General features: G+C 41.0%; 1 protein-coding gene across 3 annotated transcripts in view; it reads left to right on the top strand.

Moving 5' to 3' along the window:
- Nucleotides 1-22,799, top strand: part of FBN2 (fibrillin 2) — a 206,627-nt gene that overhangs the window by 174,483 nt on the left and 9,345 nt on the right. For all 3 annotated transcript variants that reach the window (XM_077344464.1, XM_077344463.1, XM_077344465.1), the window contains 18 exons: nucleotides 30-155; nucleotides 2,542-2,667; nucleotides 3,244-3,360; nucleotides 4,065-4,193; nucleotides 4,896-5,015; nucleotides 6,346-6,471; nucleotides 8,072-8,224; nucleotides 8,921-8,986; nucleotides 9,465-9,590; nucleotides 9,689-9,808; nucleotides 12,721-12,843; nucleotides 13,245-13,376; nucleotides 14,261-14,386; nucleotides 15,058-15,264; nucleotides 16,381-16,506; nucleotides 17,591-17,713; nucleotides 18,438-18,554; nucleotides 19,523-19,651. In XM_077344464.1, coding sequence (XP_077200579.1) covers nucleotides 30-155; nucleotides 2,542-2,667; nucleotides 3,244-3,360; nucleotides 4,065-4,193; nucleotides 4,896-5,015; nucleotides 6,346-6,471; nucleotides 8,072-8,224; nucleotides 8,921-8,986; nucleotides 9,465-9,590; nucleotides 9,689-9,808; nucleotides 12,721-12,843; nucleotides 13,245-13,376; nucleotides 14,261-14,386; nucleotides 15,058-15,264; nucleotides 16,381-16,506; nucleotides 17,591-17,713; nucleotides 18,438-18,554; nucleotides 19,523-19,651 — 2,292 coding nt within the window. The remainder of the gene's footprint in view (nucleotides 1-29; nucleotides 156-2,541; nucleotides 2,668-3,243; nucleotides 3,361-4,064; nucleotides 4,194-4,895; nucleotides 5,016-6,345; nucleotides 6,472-8,071; nucleotides 8,225-8,920; nucleotides 8,987-9,464; nucleotides 9,591-9,688; nucleotides 9,809-12,720; nucleotides 12,844-13,244; nucleotides 13,377-14,260; nucleotides 14,387-15,057; nucleotides 15,265-16,380; nucleotides 16,507-17,590; nucleotides 17,714-18,437; nucleotides 18,555-19,522; nucleotides 19,652-22,799) is intronic.

Here is a 22,799-nt window from a genome sequence, read left to right as displayed (position 1 = left end):
CATTTGACCAAGATTCATTAATGTTGCAGATATCGATGAATGCAGCAATGGTGATAATCTCTGCCAACGAAATGCTGATTGTATTAACAGTCCTGGTAGTTATCGCTGTGAATGTGCTACAGGTTTCAAACTTTCACCCAATGGTGCCTGCATTGGTAAGAAATGTCATATCAACCATTTTATTTTTTTACATGCATATTTTATCTAAAATCACATCACATTTGTGCATACATTTCTCCCATTTTGCAGATGCAATAACACACTTTTTATATTTAAAGCAGCAAAAGGAGGTGGAAAATGCAGTAATACACAGGAAAAACCCTCAAGGTTTGCAGGGTGCATCTCACACCACCTCCATGCATACACATACTACTTCATCTTTTCCTTCCTTGTTGCATCCACCCCTTTTCTGCTTCCTTTTTTCCTTCACATCCACTATCCCACTTACTTTTCTATGCCTCTATATTCAGCTTTCCTTCCTTCCCTGTCTCTGGCAACCTTTCCCCAAGGTGAGTGTGTCTTGAGTCATGATGTGGCCCCCAAAGCAGGACTAGGCTGGTCCTAATTGTGTGGTGACCATCAGAGTCAGATCCAGCTTAGTATCAGCCTAGCTGCTGCTAGAAAAAGTCCAGTGGGGTGCTTCCTTCTCTCTTTCCCATCCACCATCCAAACTACCGATATCTGCTATTCTGTCTTCAGCTTTCCTTCATTCCCAACCCTTGACTGCCTTTCCACAAGAAAAGTCTGTCTGAGCTATAAGGTTACCAGTGGTAGGCCAGGCTGCACAGTGGCCAGCATGGGCTGGGCTGGGCTGAATTAAGTTGCACAGTTGCTGCCTCCAGGGCAGGCTGAGTTGTGCAGGTAGCAAGTTTCCAATAGTTGCTGTTGAGCCTGCTCTGGCGAGTCCTTCATTAAATTGGAGAGGAGGACGTGAGACAGTTTCCAAGGCTGTTGAAGTATCCCTCAGGTCTTTGCTTTACAGAAACCAAGGCTTGACAATACTGTTGTGATTGCCTAGCAATCCCCAGGAGCCACTGAGGCTTCCACGGGCATTCTTTTCTTAAAGCTACAACTACTGTTCCTGTTATTTTACTGAATTCCAGTCCCTCATTGTGGGGTTGTTGGGATTTTTTAGATTGCACATTTGTCTGCAGTCATGGGATTCTCCTCTATCTGCTTGTGGCTGTATCATTCACATTCTCTTGGGCACTGTTTGGAAATAGATTTATTGATAATTTCCTTCTGTCATATTTTACCCACGTTTGCCTTTATAAAGCATAAAAGAACTTACTTTTGATATTTGTGAGCAGATTATAAAAACAAGTAGGGACAATGAGTGAATAATAGTTATAGAAATCAGTAATGTGTATGATATGTTAATCTGAATGCTTTGTTACGTCAATGGGTTCTCTTTAGTAAGACGTTATGTCTACTAAGATGACATAGATTGAATAGTTTATCTGAAATTAAGTATGCTGGTTTATTTAAGTAACGTGTAAAGGACAGTTGAATAAAATTATAACTATAATACATGGATATATGAACAGTGGAAAGATCATAAAAATACATTGTTACATGGCCCTAATACGTATATCTGCCAACAATAACCTCCAACTCACTTAGTTAAAATCTAACTTTCTATATTTCAATGCAAGTTTTTAATTTGTTTAAAACATTTATTAGATGCCTTTGTTCCTTATGGAGTTCAGGGCAGCTTACATAGATAACTCATAAAATGCATGAAAAACAGGATTTAAAATCACAGTTCAGGACTGCTAATAAATGCAACCAAATGTAGTTCTAAATAAAAATGTATTCTGCTGTCTCCTGGAGGTCAAAAGAGAGGGGGACAGGTTGTTCTATAATTGTGGGGCTGTTACTGAAAAGACCCTGTCTCAAGTACTCACAAAACCAGCTTCTTTGATCAATGGGAAAGTCAAGATGGTCTCTCCCTGTGATATTGATTCCAAGGAAGCAGCTTAAGGAAAAAGACAGCCCTTCAGATATCATGGCTTCAAACCAAGTAGGACTTTAAAAATCAAAAACAGCACCTTGAATTGGCCTCAGGAGTGGATTGGTAGCCAGTGTAATGGCTGTAATATTGAGATCACATACTCCCATTAACTTGCCCCAACCAGCAGTCTAGCCACAGAGTTCTGCACTAACTGCAACTTCCAAACACTCTTCAAGAATAGCCGTAAGTAATGTACATTGCTTTAGTCCAAAGTAATGGATCATAATGACTGTATCTGACTGACCGAGAAACAGATGTAGTTAATACATTAGCCAAAGATGGGAAACACACACTGAAACACATCAGCCATTTTCGAATTTTCAAAAATTATGATTTTATCTCTAGATGTTTGTTGCTGCATAGGTCAGAAAACTCTCTGAGACCTAGAAGGCATACTTAAATCAGTGTTAAGCCAAAAACAAGCATTTTAGGGCAGCATAACAGGCCTTCCTCTGGGTACCATGACAACCTTCTTCAAGATTGAACAGGACCGGATTAATACCATGTGTTTTATATTTTTGTTGTAGATCGCAATGAATGCCAGGAAATTCCTAATGTATGTAGTCATGGCACATGTGTGGACAAAGAGGGAAGTTATCACTGCATCTGTGATAATGGTTTTAAAGCATCCCATGATCAGACTATGTGTATGGGTATGTAAAAAAAGCACTTTCCATATCGAAATTCAAATTGAAAGAACACTTTAGGGACTGAATCATATTTTAAAAAAAATAGATTTAACTGATCATTGTTGATAATAGTAAAGATAAAGATAAAGGTATCCCCTGTGCAAGCACCGAGTCATGTCTGACCCTTGGGGTGACACCCTCTAGCGTTTTCATGGCAGACTCAATACGGGGTGGTTTGCCAGTGCCTTCCCCAGTCATTACCGTTTACCCCCCAGCAAGCTGGGTGCTCATTTTACGGACCTCGGAAGGATGGAAGGCTGAGTCAACCTTGAGCCAGCTGCTGGGATTGAACTCCCAGCCTCATGGACAGACAGCTTCAGCTAGCATTTCTGCTGCCTTACCACTCTGCGCCACAAGAGACTCTATTGTTGATAATATATAACCTCAAATGGATATGAGTTCCATATCCACTGATATGTAGTGATTAAAGATATCAAAGCTAGAATAATCTCTGGTATGCACTGTGGTAGAAAAAGAAGAAAATATTAACACAGTAGTTTTCAGTACTGTTTATAAAAACAATCCTTTTTCTCTCTGTAGATGTTGATGAATGTGAAAGACATCCATGTGGAAACGGCACCTGTAAAAACACGGTGGGATCATATAACTGTCTATGTTACCCAGGGTTTGAGCTAACTCATAATAATGACTGTATGGGTAAGAGCTTTCATAAAAACTAGAGATGGGTGGGGATTCACTCAGCTATATTCTAATTCCATAGAGAGCCAGTTTGGTGTAGTAGTCAGGAGTGTGGACTTCGAATCTGGTGAATTGGGTTCGATTCTGCACTTCCCCACATGCAGCCAGCTGGGTGACCTTGGGCTCATTAAGGCCCATTATGCACGGCCGCTGAAACGGCGATTTTGGGACACATGGAAAACGCGGAGGGGGAAGAAGCGAAGCAAACCGCTTATGCCCGGGATGGAATGCAACAGTGGCAAAACACAGAGTAACCGATTATGCACGCGGCAACCCCGGCACCACTTCTGGTTGCACCCTGATCACCCGGAAGCTGCGCTTTCTTCCGCGTTTTGCTAATGTGGCTTTTTCGGCGGCATGCACCGAATCTGCGGCCGGTTGCAGGCGGCTCCGTGTGTTATCGGTGATTTTAGTCACCGCCATTCCACCCTGAATACGCGCTATCCCCCCCCCCCCCGTGCATAATGGGCCTAAGTGAAACATCTGCTTTAAAGTGGTAGACTGGGGCCTTCCGTTCACAAGCATTATTGACTGTGATTTGTCTTTCCCATAAAATTATTTATTGAATATGTTTATCATATATTTTACAGATAGTGCCTGCATATACATTCCATTTTGTAGACTTCACTAGAAATGCTTAACTTTTTCTTTTTTCTTTACAGATATTGATGAGTGCAGTTCCTTCTTTGGTCAGGTGTGCAGAAACGGGAGATGCTTTAATGAAATTGGTTCTTTCAAATGTTTATGTTATGAAGGTTATGAACTTACTCCAGATGGCAAGAATTGCATTGGTATGTATGCAATTAACCCAGCCACAGCTGTATTCCTCATTAGTAAGCTACTTTGAAAGCAATGGGACTTTCTTCCAGTTTATGATAATAGACTAAGAAATAGTGATGCTACTAGGAGAAATATGATATTTTGAATTTCTGGCATCAAGTACTGAGATGGAAAATTATACTAAAAATGTTATATCAAATGTGTGATAGGTGTAAAATAGAGACTTTAATTTTCAAAAATGGGCCTGTGCATGTTTAGTTAGAATTTTGTTGTTGTTAGGTGCGAAGTCGTGTCCGACCCATCGTGACCCCATGGACAACAATCCTCCAGGCCGTCATGTCCTCTACCATTCCCCGGAGTCCATTTAAGTTCACACCCACTGCTTCAGTGACTCAATCCAGCCACCTCATTCTCTGTCGTCCCCTTCTTCTTTTGCCATCGTTCCCAGCATTAGGCTCTTCTCCAGGGAGTCCTTCCTTCTCATGAGGTGGCCAAAGTATTTGAGTTTCATCTTCAAGATCTGGATCAAATGAGCTTCTGCCTTCTCAAAAGGAAGATTCTCTCAGTAGCAGCTGAGTAGCAGAGAGTTACTTAACAGAGGCAAAATATGGGAGTAGAGATCAAAATTGCTATTCCAGTTTATAGCATATACATATTATGTCTTTTAGGATTCATTATAAAATCTCTGAAATTCTTTCTTTTTTTCTATCGAGACATAAATGAGTGTGTAGCACTTCCTGGCTCATGTTTTCCTGGAACATGTCAAAACTTGGAAGGATCATTCAGATGTATCTGCCCTCCAGGATACGAAGTGAAAAGTGAAAGCTGCATTGGTGAGGCTGCTTTTTGACAGTGGTTTCTGATTTATGTACTAAAAAGCAGTAACACACTATTATAATGGAATAGGTGGAAATGAAATTTTAAGTATAGCTTTGCGTTTATATAGTGATTTCTAGACAAGGCATGGTTTTGTTGTGATGGTGAAAACAAAGCCTTAATATTTGTATTAATGCCAACTAAAAAATGTTGCATGGGTTCGCATAATCAGTTGTTTCGAGGAAATTAGTGAAAAGGTCTAGTGAAAAGAAATTCATACTGTCTAAAAAGATTGTCACTTTTGACATTCATCCAAGTTATTCTGAAATGTATAATATATAAAGCTTAAAAAGTATTTTAACAGCAGTGAAGCTCTTCTTCCTAGAATAAAGGAAACTTTCTATCAACTTCTTATAAGTTATTTCTGTTTATATGCCTTAGAACTGATAAAATTTTATATGCAAGCTGTAAGTAGATTCTGAACCATGTATATATCTGAACTACAAAGAAAAATGAGGTATTTGTTTAGAATTTTAATATTGTTTATTTCAGCATCAAAGAGATAGATATACTAGTAACACAAGACCTTAATCTGGCTTCTTTTCTACCTTGTAAATCTTATATTTCTTGAAAAAATGGGAATTAATATATAGCTATTAAATTATAATTGCATTAAGATAAAAAGAAAACAGAGACATAAAAGCAGATGCTAAATACATTGTAATAAACCATGGAATAAGTAAATCATGTCTTTACCTAACTTCCACAGATGTCAGTAGAATGTTTGCCTGGTTAGTATGTATATAAACTACAGAAGTCTATATGAATCTATAGAGGCCCCGAAACTAATATTTGTTTAAAATGTTGGGCTTCCTTCTTTGAGAACTATGTTATATTTTCATACCTGCCTTTGGACCGTTAAGTGAAAGGGTGTGGCAGCTTCCTTCAAATGGCTCATTGAAGGGTGAAGTCTGTCCTTACAAGCTGTGGTCCTGATCCAACGTAATCTCTGTTCATTAAAATTCAGGAGAATCCACACCAAATCTGACTGTTACACAGGACAAAGGTTAGGTACCCAAACCCACTCTGGGTACTCTGTAATGAAAGACTTGGATTTGAAGAGTTTATTGCTGACTAATATGTAAAATGCAAATGGTTCTTGTGCTTTAAGGAAAGAGGCCAATGACAAAGATATAAAGTTCAAAATTATTTGTTTTAAAACCGAAAATATTCTGATTTGCTTCTCAAACAGTTATTGTGCTTGACTGAAGCAAATTCTTAAGGCTTAGAAAAATGCAAAGGAAATGAAATAATGCCATGATGAATATTTTTAATGATTTCTTTCAGATATTGATGAGTGCAAAGAGGATCCCAATATCTGTCTCTTTGGATCCTGCACTAATACTCCAGGAGGATTCCAGTGCATCTGCCCTACAGGCTTTGTGATATCTGACAATGGCAGGAGATGTTTCGGTAAGCACTTGGGTTGTAGTAGCCATAATAATCAACCCAACACAATACAGGAACAGAGAACCTTCAGTAAACAATGATTTGACCAATTTGGGATCTCCCATGAGTTTGTAATTCAGATAGGGTCATCAATGGATAAAATGACAACATTGTATTATATGCTATGTTTTACACATTAAGAGAGCAGTCTTACTCAGATCTACCCAATGGGACTTACTCCAGGATAGTGTTCTTAAGAGAGCACTGTAAATAAATCTCCTTCCTATGTCTCTCCAGCCATTTACTTGTTCACTATTTACAGTTCCAGGCTGTAAATATTCTTTATTTAGATCTTCCTGCACTTTCCAGACTCACAGGACTGATGCTGGTCTGTCTGTCTGCGCTCCAGAATACATATATTTGCTGGTAAGGGCTGGCCGTAGCCCATAGCCCAGGAGGGACACTCCCTACCAACTGCAGTCTGCAAGCCTCTACCATAGTATCTAGATCGCTGCTATAATGATCAGCTCTGCAGGCAAAAATGGCTACTTTGGAGGCTGGACTTTGAGGCATTGTATTATTTTGAAGTCCCACCTCCAAACCTCCAGGAATATTTCCAACCCAGGGGTAGCCAACCTCCAGGTGGGGCCTGGAGAGCTCCTGGAATTACAGCTCATCTGCAGAGTATAAAGATCAGCTCCCCAGGCAGAAAGGGCTGCTTTGGAGTTTGGACAGGGTTGTTGTGGAGAAGAAACATTTAAGGCTTCCCACACAGGTTGTTATCGAGTTGAAACACTTGAGGTCTACTTCACAGGGTTGATGTGCAGATGAAACAGGAGGCAAACAGAATCCAATTTCATCTGCACAACAACCCTTTGCAGTAGGCCTCAAATCTGCAGAGAGTTGCTTTGCTGCATCTTCTCTTCAGCAGCAAGACTGGCCACAGCAGTATTTTAAGTGAGAAGGGGCTTTTCTGTGGACTCCCTGGCAGCCAACTGTTTGGCAGAAAGGGAAAGCTTCCCCTCCCTCAAAAGGAAAACACAAGTACCCCCACAGACACCCCTGTGTTGCTTTCGGAAACGCCTCCTTCCCCTCAGTCAGGGGCTGTCAAGGCTTCCTTTATAGCAGGCCTGAAGGGAGCGGGGAGGGAGAACACTCATCAGCCACTTGCCATCTCCATCAGTGGTCTGAGGCAAAGTGAGGGAAGTTGTTGGACATGACAGTTAGGACAGCCCTGGGGCGAAAAGGGCTCTCGCAGCCTGTCCAAGCCTCTGTTCTCACTCCTCCCCTTGGAAGACCTATCGACCTTCTCTCCCTGTGGTCCTTGGGGCAGACTGGCAGCTATGTTGCCAGATTGCCCGTGGCTGTGTCACTTCCCTATAGGTCCAAAGTCCAGGGGCAGAGCCAGTCATGGCTTCCGATTGGTCCAAAGATCGGACTGGCTCTGCCCATTGTCCGCCCACATAGGCCTTAGCTTTTTATATTATACAGCAATAGTAGTAACAAAACAACAATAGGAACAAGCCCAATCTATATTAATTCATTCCTCTAATTCAGAATATTCAAATTCAACCTGACACCCAGGTATTCAATGTAATTATGTGTCATTTTGTTTTTCTTCTAGATACTCGACAGAGCTTCTGTTTCACTAACTTTGAGAATGGAATGTGCTCCATACCAAAGGCTTTTAATACCACTAAGGCAAAATGCTGTTGCAGCAAGATGCCTGGCGAAGGATGGGGCTATCCTTGTGAGCTGTGCCCAAAGGAAGAAGAAGGTTGGGGCCAACAATTTGAATTATGTTGAATTTACATTGGGTGGCAGAATTTCCACCTGTGATGCATGACTCACCCTCCCACTGAAATCTCAAGTGCCCCCTCAAAGTGCTGCTATTGGAGAAGAGACCTCTCTAAGGAACAGCATGAGGAGGCAGTTTGGTTGCTACTTTGGGAGGGTAAAATTGAAACCCCCATGCACACTCATGGATCTGTTGACAGGATTCACCCCCTTAGTGTTTTCAAGAGGAGGCAGAAAAAGGGAAATTGTAAATGAAATGCAGAGTTTCTGCTTCTCTCACTTGGAGAGCATTTCTAGTAGTTCAGTACTACTTACAAGAAAGTGGTTTCAGGAATTGTATCCTCAGTCAATGGAATAGATATGCAGAGTGATAAACTTGTTTATTGAATCCTATTTGTTGTGTTATCTGTGGAGCTGATCACCTTGGGTTGGACTGCAAAACCATATCCCTTTAGTTTGGGGTTTTTTCCTGTTGTCTTGCATTAAAGACAGAATACTTGTCATAGCAACAGTTGCTGATTGCTTTAATATTTATTAGATTAAAGTCTGTCTTTTAGTAGAGCTGATGTGGAGTACAGTTTTTATATTTCAATTTACTGTAGTGAACAAGTTCATTATAGCCATTTTTATTTGTTTTATGGGTATGAGTTGGTGATTCAAACTTGTTCTTGCACAGTTGCTTTCCAGGATTTGTGTCCATTTGGTCATGGAACTATACCTGGGATTGATGATACACGTGAAGGTATTGTTGTACTTTTGCACCATTCCTAAACATTTTTTGAATTATTTCTTTATTGCACAATAGTACAATATTCTATGTAGAGCTTTGATCCTCCCCACCACTAAAAATAAAACTGGCTTGCTTGACCAGGGATAAACAGCATTAGGCTTAGCCTAGGAATGTTTCTTCATTTCTTTTCCCCCAGTGGAGAATTTCCTCAGGGCATCACAAGACTGTATAGACCTGAAGGAAAGCCGTGGTAGGCTTAGGTTCTGTGTCCTATTTCTTAAAGCAGCAAGGTATATTTTCATAAATGTTTTTGTTAAAGTCTTATGTATAATTCTTTGTGTATTTTGGCATGAGAAATACATGATTTGTTCTATTTACTTGGAGAAGATAATTCTATTATTGTTGCTTAATTTGTATTCTTACTGCCTTAAAACTGCAAAATGAATAGCAAAACAGTATAAAAAACTTGACATTACTTTCTGCTTTTCAGATGTCAATGAATGTCTTGAAAGCCCAGGCATTTGTTCCAATGGTCACTGTATAAACACAGATGGATCATTCCGCTGTGAATGCCCTTTGGGCTACAAGCTAGACTACACTGGAGTGCATTGTGTAGGTGTGTGATAATTTTCTGCTATATGGAAAACCCTTAAAGTTCATGAACTTGGCTTGGTTCCCATTTCTCAGACATTTGTTTTGCTTGTTATATCCTAGATACTGATGAATGTTCAATTGGTAATCCATGTGGAAATGGTACATGTTCCAATGTGATTGGTAGCTTTGAATGTAATTGCCTTGATGGATTTGAACCTGGGCCAATGATGAATTGTGAAGGTAAATTATGATTTATTTTATCTTACTAAATTGGGGCTGCTAGCATAACTTTAGTTTTTATTTATATATTCTCATAACCTCCTCAAGCAGAGAGAAAAGATTTGTGTCTGCTATTTTATTTTTTGTAGAGTGTCCTTTCCTCCCAATATCTGACATATCCTTGTTTTTTTCTGTACAATTTTTTCATATAAGAAAATATTTTAATATATGAAATTGTTTTGTTATCCCCTTTAAAAACAGTTGCATACATTAATGTGCGCTATTTGAGTGAGCCAGTTGACTTGTGGATAAAAATGCATATTGGAGTATCAAACCATGCATCTTGTTGAATATCTACAGCAGAATATGTATTCAGTCTCTGTCCCACCTACTCCCACTCCCCATTTTTTCCCCTCAGGAAGTTTTGGAATGATTATCTGCCCTGTGTCAAACTTGATGAATTATTTATTGCATGATGATAGTCATAATTCTGTTGGTGGACAGCCATTTATCTGCACCCCCAAGCATGCTGGGCAGTTGTCTGGAGGCTGTGGTGGACTGGCTCAAGCAGAGTCGGCTGAAATTGAATCCAGCTAAAACGGAGGTTCTCCAACTGTGTCAGCATGTCCCAATAGGGCATTGCAACTCCTAGCTCTTAATGGTGTACAACTAACAACTTCAACCACTGTTAGGAGCCTGGGTGTGATCTTGGTCTCCTCCATATTGATAGGGGGCCCAAGTCACAAACGCTGCTCACCAGGCTTCCTACCATCTTTGCCAGACTAAGCAGCTAGCACTTTACTTATCAAATACAGACAAGAGGGACGATTTGTAGGTTTACACAAAAAGAGGAAAAAAACCTATCCCAAGGCTATTAACAGCATAAACAAAACTAATACAGAATAAAGAAAAGTAAAAAGTCTCTTCTTATTTGTAGGTTTATTGTAGCATCCAACCAGAACAGGATCCAGATCCGTTTTCAAAGGGAATTTTCCTCAGTGGTTGTTCCTCTCACTTGTGCGAAAATTGGTACTTCAATACCTCTATTCAATCTCAAAATGTTACAAATATACCCTGGCCTTTGGCTTTATACTGTAGGGATGCTAGCCTATTTAAGGTGGCGCTCGCTGTTTCCCGGCCTCTTTGTGTTGTGGCTGCCTGAACAGCAACCCTTCCTCCCACCCTAGTTTTACCGTTTCAATATGTTGTTATAAGTTCTATATTTGTCGCAGCTGCGGTTTATGACCAGCAAGGAACCTGTTGGTAGGGAGTCCTGTCTGCGTATGGGACTCCCGATGAAAGGGGGTCTCCTTAACGAGGCCAGCCACAAAAAAGGTGTGGCCTACCCAGCTGGGAGACCAGGGGCCTGTGGCCAGGCAGCCAGGGATACCAGTGGAGGCGGACACCCATTGGTCCCCAGTAAGTCGCCTCCCAAAGAAATCTTCTGTGATGTTGTGTGACCTGCCCTCCCTGCTGGGAGTGAGGCGGGGGCCCCGAGCGCCACAGAAGCTTAACATCAAGCAGCAGGATGGCTGGGAAGGTTCAGGTTTCCTTACCTGGTCTTGGGGGCCAACCCTCCATTTTGGAGGCCGTTTTACTGCCAGCAGGAGTCAGGTCTGGGGATATACAAGTTCAAATTCCCTCCTGCCATGAAAAACTCATGGTGATTTTCTCATGACCAAGGTAAAGGTAAAGGTAAAGGTATCCCCTGTGCAAGCACCGAGTCATGTCTGACCCTTGGGGTGACGCCCTCTAGCGTTTTCTTGGCAGACTCAATACGGGGTGGTTTGCCAGTGCCTTCCCCAGTCATTACCATTTACCCCTCAGCAAGCTGGGTACTCATTTTACCGACCTCGGAAGGATGGAAGGCTGAGTCAACCTTGAGCCGGCTGCTGGGATTGAACTCCCAGCCTCATGGGCAAAGCTGTCAGACGGCTGCCTTACCACTCTGCGCCACAAGAGGCTCTTTCTCATGACCAAACATACCTCAATTGATGGTTGTTACTACTCTATTATGATAAAACTAGGGATCAAGCCCACTGTGGTTAAACTACAGCGGGTGCTAGGTGCAGGTGGGTATGGTGGCGGGCAGCAGGGCAGGTGGGCATTGGTGTGGGGGCGGTGGCGTGTCGATCTGGGCCCCCTCCTCGGTGGGCAAGACTCACCGTGGCGGCAGGGCAGTGGGTGGCAGCGCGGCAGGGCAATGGCTGGGAGCTTGCGGCGACGGTTCGCCTCTGCGCAGGCATGTCAGCAGCCTGCCGGCGATCTTTGGGTGGCGGCGGCCATGTTGTTGCCGGGCCGCGAGGGCTGTGCGGGGCGCTGGCGGCGGAGCGGCTCAGCTGCGGCGTCATCTTCTCGGCGTGGATGATGTGTAGTAAGTGGCAAGGGGACTTGGAGGAGGCAGCGACGGGTGGCTTGCGGTCAGCGGGTACGGCGGTCGGCGGGTGGTGTCGGCCATTTTCGGGGCAGCGAGGGTTGGGCGGTCCGCTTGGTTGGGGACAGCTCGGGTTGCGGCGGGCGGCTGGCTGTGCTCGCGGCAGCTCCACGGGGGTCTCCTGGTGGCGGCGGCCATTTTGAGGTGGGGCGGCAAGTGCTGGGCGTGTCGGCATGCTGGCGCGTCCGTGGAGCATTGGGAGGCCATCGGCGGGGAAGGCTGGGGAGAGGCAGAGAAGCGGCGAGCGGCAAGTTTGGGGGGGTGGGAAAGGGCTGGCAGGGTCGGCCGGGGATGGGCGTTTGGGGTGGGGGTGGGAAGGGGGTGTGTGGCGGTGGGCTGGGAGGTGTTAAAGGCGTGGCCCAACACATGAGATAGCTTGTGCTCACAGGTCATTATTTTACTAAATTAATACACTAAGCTTTATTTTAAAAATGTACTAATGACTATTCAAATACAATTGAGGTATCTATACTTTTACAGTTTTTTTCTTCCTATTTAGATATTAACGAATGCGCACAAAACCCTTTGCTATGTGCTTTTCGTTGCATAAATACATTTGGTTTCTATGAATGCACCTGTCCAGTGGGTTATGAATTAAGAGATGATCAAAAGATGTGCAAAGGTATTGATCTTTTCTTAAAGTTTCTGATTTAATTATATTTTGTAACATATCACTTTTTACACAGTGGTTAGAACAAAATTCTAAAGTGACTTGTTTAGTAAGTTCTGTAAGTATGATGCATGTCAACTTTCTTATGCGGGAACATAACATTTTGAAAAAAAACATTGGAGATATTGCCATTTGTTCTCATTGTAGAACTTATGTTGGAGATAACACACAGAATCTTGGTAGTTCCCTTAATTTCACTATGTTTTTCTTAGTAAATAGTACAGTTGCATATACCACTACGTAGCCTACTGTTCTTTTACCTCTCATCACTGAGAAACTTAAAAAGTCATTTGTATATTTTCCAAAGAATAAATAGTAGTTATTACTAAATAGATTATGTTTCTTTTTAAAAGATCTTGATGAATGTGCAGAGGGTCTTCATGACTGTGAATCAAGAGGCATGATGTGCAAAAATCTTATTGGAACTTTCATGTGTATTTGCCCCCCTGGAATGACTCGTAGACCAGATGGAGAAGGTTGCATGGGTGGGTATTAAGAAGGAATGCTGTGTTCTGTTCAGCTGTGATGAAGAAAGCCTATTAAACTATTAAACTCAAGTGTGGATTCTGGCCATTAGGAAGTTAATAACAATATATCTTATTATGATCATGCCTCCTTCTGTGGATACTCAAATCCAGAGATTGGAACCATGAACAGACAGGATAGATCTTTCTACAAACCTAAGGGGGAAAAAACAGGTTTGCAAAAAAAAAAATCTGAATTCTTCTCCCAGTGCTTCTTTATTTGCCCTCTACTGCTTCAGCCCCATTTCCTCATTCTTCTGCCTACTCTTTATATCCTTTCTTTAATATCTTGCTTCTATTTCCCTTATATCATCCCATCTTTTAGCTGTCTAAATTCCTTAGCTCTCTTGCTTCTATTCACCCACTTTTTGAGTACCTATTTCTGTCTCTGCCTCCTGCAATCAGGCAGTTCTTCTCTTCATACTGAAACAATGTTATGGGTTTCTTGTTTGTTTGGGGGAGTTGCTTTTTCACAACAATTTCACTTGTTAAAATTTTATTCATTTCATACAGAACTTACATTGTAATTTTTTTATATATATAACTGAACCTTTTCCTTCAGTAATGGAAGGATTAGAGCAAGACAGCAGCTTAGACATTCTGTAGGTAAAGAGCATAGCCAACAAAAAAACCCTGATAGCCAGTTTTAGCACAGTTGCGGAAAACACAATCTTGTGCAGAGTTACTCCAGTTTAAGCCCATTAATTTAAGTGGTTTTAAAGCAGAGTAACTCTTCATAGGTAAATACCTTAAACTGGTTTTGGTTGTCTTTGGCATATATCTGGCTGTTGTGATTTGATGTTTGTGGCTTATTTTTGTTTTTTTCATTTGCCTTTGTGGCAAAGATGAAAATGAATGCCGTATGAAGCCTGGTATTTGTGAAAATGGTCGCTGTATCAACATAATTGGGAGTTACGGGTGTGAATGTAATGAAGGGTTCCAGTCAAGCCCATCAGGAACTGAGTGCATTGGTAAAGAATTTTATGTTCTTTCATATTTTGTTAAATGAACGTATCATATGGGATGTATTTGCCAACTTGGATTTATATTTGCTAAACCAGAAAAGAAGGCATGTTTTCTATGCTTTCAGCCGTCGTATTTTTGGAGAAAAACTAATTACATTAGAAAAGTAACATAAAAGGTATCCTCTGAGCACTTTCAGTTGCTACATTCAAGCAAGGATTATCATGCCTATAGTGTATTCAGAGGGTAATTGGGATGCTGAGAATGTTCTTAGTTATCATCTCACTTCATCATGTTTATATGTTATGTTTACAAACTTGCTCATTGTAATCTGTTGTACTTTAACAGTAAAGAAACATCTTTAAATATATAAAAGTAAGGAAATCTAACCTGAGTTTGAACCATGCACATTCACTGAGAAAATTTAGAACCATGATAGTGCTATGTTGTGAACCGCCCTGAGCCAGCAGAGCCAGGAGGGGTAGTTATAGAAATCTATGAATGAATGAATTTTTTAAAATCTTCTGTTGAAAAACTTACCACATTCATCCTGCCACCTTTTACCATTTTTAACCACCATCATGGCAGGTCCTTTCTTCCCTTCTAGAATTCTGTTTGAATGCATAAGAATAAGAACTGATGGTGCTAATTGTACACTTTACCTCAATTCACTTCACAGATAACCGCCAAGGTTTCTGCTTTTCTGAAGTCTTACAGACTATGTGTCAAATGGCATCTAGTAGCCGTAACCTTGTCACCAAGTCAGAGTGTTGCTGTGATGGAGGAAGAGGCTGGGGTAATCAGTGTGAGCTTTGCCCTCTTCCTGGAATTACTCACTACAAGAAACTTTGTCCCCATGGACCAGGGTACACCACAGATGGAAGAGGTATTGTTTCACAGAGCTGAGCCTTTTTCTAATTCTTTGATCTGAGCATTTTATGTCCCGCGCCCACAAAATCTGGCAATGTGCCTTCAAACAGATGTAGCCAAGCAACTTCTGTGTTTTATGCTGACCAGAACACCAGAAATGCAAGGATACTGTGACATATCTTTGAAATTCTGGCCACAGAGGATGTGTGTGTGGGGGAGGGGGGTTGAAATTAAATATGAGTACAATTGTAGGCTATATACAGAAGTGTACTCACACAGTGGTTCATGGAGAGCTGTATTTACAATTGTCCTGAACTATAAGACCGATTATGCACAGTGGTGGCTGAGCCGGGCCACTGCTGGTTCCTAGCAGTGGGCAGCATGTCCTGCTGCTTCCCACATACACACAGGGGGGCAAATTCCCCAGCACAAATGGACTATCCTGGAGTTGTGCATGTACACACACAACTCCGTGGTGGGAAAGGTCCGCTGCACTTCACAGCAGCAGTGGTAGCGGGGGGGCACAGGGATACCACCACGGGATGGCGGGGTAGAGGCATGCTGCTATCCCACCATTGTGGGAGTGTTGACATGCCTCATTCAGCTCTGCAGCAAAGCAAAACTGGACTGGAGAGTACACAAATGAGCTGTCCTGTCTGCTTTCTCTACAGGATGCTACCTCAAATTCTAGAGTGCTATTTCTGTGAAAAGTCTAGAGAGGGTCCATATATAAATAATTTTGTTGCAAATGTAGTGATGATTACGGAAACAAAAGATCCACTAATCTTCCATTAGGAATGTATATAAGGAGCATGATAATATTCCCGGGATTTTTGGAAGGCAGAGTTGTGGGCGGGTTGACTCTTGCTAGAGTGAGTATGAGTGTTGTTGGGCAGAATAGGAGCCAGTGACCAATGTTCAGGGAGACTGCTAGTGAGAGACAAAAAGTAGTTGTTATTTGCTTTGTCATGATATTTGCATGGTAGTTCTAGCAGAAATAAATTCTCAAAACTTCTTTAAAAGATCACATAATCAAAAAAGCAAATGTTAGGTTGTTTATGTTTCAAAATTTATCATGAATTGTTTCTTAGGAAATATTTTTCAAATTTTCATATGTATTGTTTTCTCACAGATATTGATGAGTGTAAAGTCATGCCAAGCCTATGTACACATGGACAGTGTATAAATACCATGGGTTCTTTCAGATGTTTTTGTAAAGTTGGCTATACCACTGATATTAGTAGTACATCATGTGTGGGTAAGCATTATCACCACATTCTGTTTCATGTATAACTTTCCACATTTCCTCACTATACTTGCAAATTAAAGCCCCGTAATACAAAAATTGTGTTCAAATGTTTACAAAGGCTGATCTTTATAATAATTGCTTTTTACTGGAGGATGGGGACCACTTTTGACCTCAATATGGAGAGCAGACCACCGCCTTCTTGAATAGGCTTTGCCTTTAGATCTGTAAATAATGTTTTTTTTGTTGAGGAGTGTAGAGGTTTGCATAACTACACAAAGTAATGCATTTCTTTCTGTGGGGGCTGTTTTTTATTTTTGTTTCTCCTTTCCTTGTCCCTTACTCTCACTAGAAGCGGAGAAGAGGAAACAGAGAAAAGGTAGTCAGGAATGGGTCTTGGGTCCCCACTATGGGTCCCCACTATGAAGCTGCCTACCTCATCAATCTGGTCAAAGTGTGAAAGCTTTTCGCTACTCAGCCCCAAAGCATCAGTTTCATCCTCTTTACTGTGAATAACAGCAAGATAATTCTTGTAGTGGGAGTGATGTGAAAAGGTGCTGTTACCATCACCTTAACAGACCCCGCCCACACACACACTCACAACCACACAATACAGAAATTTGAAAATAGTCAATATGATACTTTCTACCTTTATTCTACTGCACCTAAGAAAAGGTTGAGATTTCAGTCATTATTGACCCAGTCTGTGGTTGGGAAGAAGATCATACTGAGATAATCTCTCCCAACTTGCGCCCTGTTGCTGCAAATAGCACAAGGCCTGGGCAACTGGAGATCAGTAATCCACCCTTTCTTCCTTCACCTCACTGGATTAAATAAAGGAAAAAAGAAACTGTCCCCTTGGAGGACAAAGGTAGAATATAAATTGCAAATGAAGAAAAATGATGAGTGTATCTTAACCTGAAAAGACAATATATTGTTTCTTCTAGGGAAAACTAGAAGTTCACCAGTAGCACACTTTTATTCACCACCTCAATAATTTTTCTGTGAAAAAAATTAGATTTCTTACAGTTGCTAAGATTGTTTACATTTTTTCTTTCAATACACTTAAAGACTAACTGTTCATTATTCTAATTAGATCTTGATGAATGCTCTCAGTCTCCTAAACCATGCAACTTCATCTGCAAAAACACTGATGGAAGCTATCAGTGTTCATGCCCTCGTGGCTACATCCTCCAGGAAGATGGAAAGACCTGTAAAGGTAAGGAACGGAATAGTTTTCTACTCATTCATTTCTCACAGTATTCAACTTCCACAAAATGCTAAAGTGGGAGAACTAAGGAAAATATCCATGTTGATACACTGTATAGTTGCAGCCACATTTCCATTGTTAGAAGAGTTACTTGATACCTGGCTAATTTCCATGAATCATAGCAAAATATTATGCAACATAATCCAAGGGAAGGAAACATGCAGTTAGGACAATGATGAATGTACATCATCCTAAATTTGAATACTGGTTTGAACCTTAAGTATAGCAAAGAACGAGTTTCTCCACCTCTCTGCCCTCAATACAGCCTCCTTTTTCTCCTGATTATTATGTTATGCTCTTTTGGGTCAGTGGACCCACAGGAACAGCATGGAAGGCAAATAGGGGGTGGTCCACAGCAGAAAGGGAATTTGGAAAAATTGCCCTTCCCTCTTTTGCAGTCATTCTATTATAGGAGCTCCTATACTGATGAAAAAGCATCATTTAGCTTCTGAAACCACATCCTGTTTCATAATTAGAAGGTTTACAGAAGCTCTAGAATTCTGCTGTACTTCTCAAAGGATTGTGCTTAAATTCTTCTGATTCTGCAGTTTAAGCAACAACATGGGATTATTATGTAGGAGAGCTGCTCTGCTGAAATAAAAGTAACTTGTCTTGATCATACTACAGTAACTATGTTGTAAAAGGAACAAATATTGCACCGTTTCACTTTCAGATCTTGATGAATGTCAAACTAAACAACATAACTGCCAATTCCTTTGTGCGAATACCCTTGGGGGTTTCACATGTAAATGTCCACCAGGTTTCACACAACATCATACAGCTTGTATTGGTAAGACCAACTGAAACAATGAATTTTCTTCCATTTAAAAAGGGAAAAAATGACAAGGTGCTATTTGAACATCTACTTTACATTTTAAAAAACGTTTTGCTACATATTCAGGCAGTTATCACAGTTGTATTATTGTAGTGCTGCTCAGGACTTCTAGGAGGAAATGTATATAATTAAGATAAAGAAATTTTTGGAAGAAATCAAAGCTTCTCTCAGCTTTTTTAGTAAATATTTGTGTGCTCTGTATTACATTGTAAATGTAACCATATGACAACAAAGGGGCAAAGTATTATTACAATTGTATTTTAAATGGAGTTGATCAAAAACAAATTTCATTGATAGATCAACAGATTGTAGCTTTAATTGGCCTCCAGACAATTGAAATTGTAGAAGAAAAAGAAGAAGAAGAGTTGGTTCTTATATGCTCTACCCGAAGGAGGCTCAAAGAGGCTTACAGTTACCTTCCCATTCCTTTCCCCACAACAGACACCCTGTGAGGTGGGTGAGGCTGAGAGAGCCCTGATATCACTGCTCGGTCAGAACAATTTTATCAGTGCCGTGGCGAGCCCAAGGTCACCCAGCTGGTTGCATGTGGGGGAGTGGGGGAATCAAACCCGGCATGCCAGATTAGAAGTCCGCACTCCTAACCACTACACCAAACTGGCTCTCAGTTTGTGTTCATGTTAAGTCAATTCTATGGTGCGTTTTCAAAAGGCGTGCCACTTTTCCCCCTTCCCTATACTAGCACTATGCTGACTAATACTTTCCACAGTATATTGTACTCAAAAGCCCATATCCTACCACAATTCAGATTTATCTCAAGCAAATAAGATGTCCAAAGACGTGAGTTTTCCATACAGTTCTAGATTTGTATAAATGTTCAAGTATAATCTTTTTATACTCTTTTGAATACTTGGTTAATTTCTATATCCTGTGTCTCCATACAAAAATGATATGCTTTTGTTTAGATAACAATGAATGTGGATCCCAGCCTTTGCTTTGTGGGTCAAAAGGGATCTGCCAGAATACTCCTGGAAGTTTCACCTGTGAATGTCAAAGAGGTTTCTCTCTAGATTCATCTGGATTGAACTGTGAAGGTAAAACTTGAACACCAGTCATTATTACCAATGGGTTGAAATTAATTCAAAAGAATTTTCGGCTAAACATCCAGAAGAAGTTCCTGATAGAACAGTTCCTCAGTGGAACAGGCTTCCTCGGGAAGTGGTGGGTTCTCCTTTGGAAGTTTTTAAGCAGAGACTAGAGTCATCTGACAGAAATGCTGACTTTTATAAACTTAGGCAGATTGGGATGTGCCAGTGTTTGTCTCTTGTGGCCCTTCCTTGCATACCCAGGGAATTGCTGATTGCCGCTGTGGGGTGGTCGATGGATTTCCTCCAGGCCAGGCTGGATTATGGAGATTTTTGATGGGGAGATCATTTGGGCATGAAATTGGGGTCACTGTGTGTGTGGGGGATCAGATACTTGTGAGTTCCTGCATGGTGCAGGGAGTTGGAATAGAAGACCCTAGATGTCCCTTCTGACTCTATGATTCTAAAGGTTAGGCTCACTGAAGAGTTTAGGGAAGATGTTGAGTTTAGGGAAGAAGCTCTTTCTCCAATTTCCCTTTCCCCAAACAAGTTGTCATTTGTCTTCATTCTCTAACAATCAGGAGAGCTTCACAAGTAAAATGCATCAAGTAAAATCACCTTTCTCCCCTCTTCCACTTGCTAACACTTTCAGTGAACTTATTCATTGGATCCAACGAATTGCAAATTTTATTCCTTAAGTAATATCACAGCTTTACAAAAGTATGCATAATATGATGTGTGTGATCCTTGTGAACAGTGTTTGAGTCCTGTGGCACCTTTAACATCAACAAAGTTTTATTCTGGATTTAAGCTGGTCTTAAAGGTGCTTCAAACCAACATTGCAACATTTTAAAATCTGAATAGTTTAGCTAGCTAGTTCATATTTTTAATTCCAGAATATTCTGTGTGTAATTATATTTTAGTTAGTACCTTATGCCATATTAATTCTGTATTCTGGTGAGATTTGATTTAATCATGCTCCTTGGTTGTTGAGAAACTCATTTTCTTGGCCTCACACAGAAAAGGTTCATTCTCACATTAAAATGGAGGAAGAGAAAGGTGAACTAAAATGAAGAATTGATGGCAACATCCTGAGTATCACATCAAGTGTGTTTCCATCCATTTATGATATGTAGAATAGTCCAAAATAGGGGTGGGCATGACCTGGCACACAGATGATCCCACTACAAAAATATTTCTTTCAAATATTCTCTTATTTCCTGTGACAGGTTTCTTATTTTAGAGCTCTTTAAAAGCATTAACATTGTTTTGGTATTTCTCTCTGTATATGTAACTTGGTCTCTTCTGCATGTTATCACTCATTCTCCTTCTTGAGACAGTATGCCAAATATCGTCCAGGTTTATTTCCATGTTCAAAATTCTTCTGATTTAAAGATTTCATTTTTTTCTGAAAATCTCCAATCGCTGTTTCTTTATTAAAATTAAGTTTCTTCCATTGGAATTCCTGATTTTAACTTTCCATTGCTACCTCCAATAGAAGCATATAGTGATAGAATTACAAGAATCAAAAAGAATTTTCTAATTTATAGGAATATATTAAATGCTTGAGGAAAACTCAAATCCTGGCAAGATATTAAAGATGAAGTATTTAATGTTCAATGAGTAATTCAATGAGTAATTGACTATCACTCAATTTCAAGATTAAAGGAAGCAATTAATATAGGAAAAGGTTTTGAGAATAACAAAGATGTGGTAGTAATGAATTTCAGACATCTGAGAAAATTATAAGGGAGTTCAGGAACCAAGTATATTAACTTTTTAAAAATGCAGATGTGTTGAAATATCTGTGTCAATTCCTTGAAGGTGGTCAACTGTTTAGGAAGATTGTGAAGCAGTGAATTCAACTTGCAGTGAAACACATTTAGATAATATATTTCCTCCTTATAGTAGTTAACCAAACAATGAAGTAAGTATCCCCAAGAAGCTATGGAGCTTTTTCCGTTGAGGTTTGTAGCAAAGTCTGAGCACTTTCCCAGGGAAATCAAAGAAGGGTGCATGTTTATGTGATGAAATTCTTCTTAAGATTGTGTACAATTCAATTTTATGCATATTTACCAAGAAATAAATTATGTTGAGTTCCATGTAACATATTTACAAGTAAATATGCATGTTATTTCATTCTTACACAATTTTCTGAACATCATTTTTTACACATTTATATTTATACCACCATCCCTTGTGGCTCCGGGCAGTTTACAGCATTCATGAATACTCTGGAATAATACTCCAGGAATTAAGAAATTTAACTCAGTGATTAAAACAACTTTTTAAACATTCAACTGTTAACCACCTTTACACCGCTCCATGGGAGCGGTATAAATAAAAAAGTAAGGGGTGTGGGGGAGGGCTCGGTCCGGGAAGGGAGGCCCTTAGCCCCTTGCCCCCAGACTGATGATTCGAGAGGCGCTTCCTGCCCACCCGCCAACCAGGGCCTCCTTCGGCCGACAGCTACCATTATATGGCTGTCCGCTGACAAAGAAGGTCAGCCAGCCTACCCTACTGTGCAGCCCTAGGACTGTCCCTTGGCCCAGCCCAAAGCCCTGCAGTCCAGTGGAGCCGGCCGAAGGGAGGGCTTCAGGGAATGTCCCTTGGCGGGGGAGCCTGGCTCCTTCACTCGAAAGCCCGGCTCCTTGGCCTGCTCTTGAGCCCCGGCGTTGGGCGCGAGGGTACGGGGGGTGCAGCTTCAAAGTGGCCCATGGAACCAGGCAAAAGCCCGGCTCCTTGCGCTGCTCTGAAGCCCCGGCATCAGGCCGGAGGGGGCCGCGGAATCAGGTGGGATGGGGGGCAGGGGGGAAACACTCCTAGCGCCCGCTGAATTTCCCTACAGTGATCTTAACTTCTAGTATAACTATAATGCAACTATTCATATATCCATATAACCCTAATGTAACTATTGCCATGCTTTATGATGTGTCTAGTAGGCATATATGATGGGGAGATGTTCCTGGTGGCTCGATGGATGTTGCTGATTAATTGGCCTCAACCAAAGGCTTGGCAGAATAACTCCATTGTGCAGGTGCTGCAGATTTATGCTAGTTCCAGCAGGGCCCTAATCTATGGGATTTCATTCCATCAAATGGGATATAGGACAGAGAATGTCCTGGGCCTGGTTGAGGCCAGGAAAGCTTTCTTGGGA

The sequence above is a fragment of the Paroedura picta genome, chromosome 7 (genome assembly GCF_049243985.1).
Source record: "Paroedura picta isolate Pp20150507F chromosome 7, Ppicta_v3.0, whole genome shotgun sequence".
Lineage (NCBI taxonomy): Eukaryota > Metazoa > Chordata > Lepidosauria > Squamata > Gekkonidae > Paroedura > Paroedura picta.
This window is presented reverse-complemented; position numbering and strand designations above follow the sequence as displayed.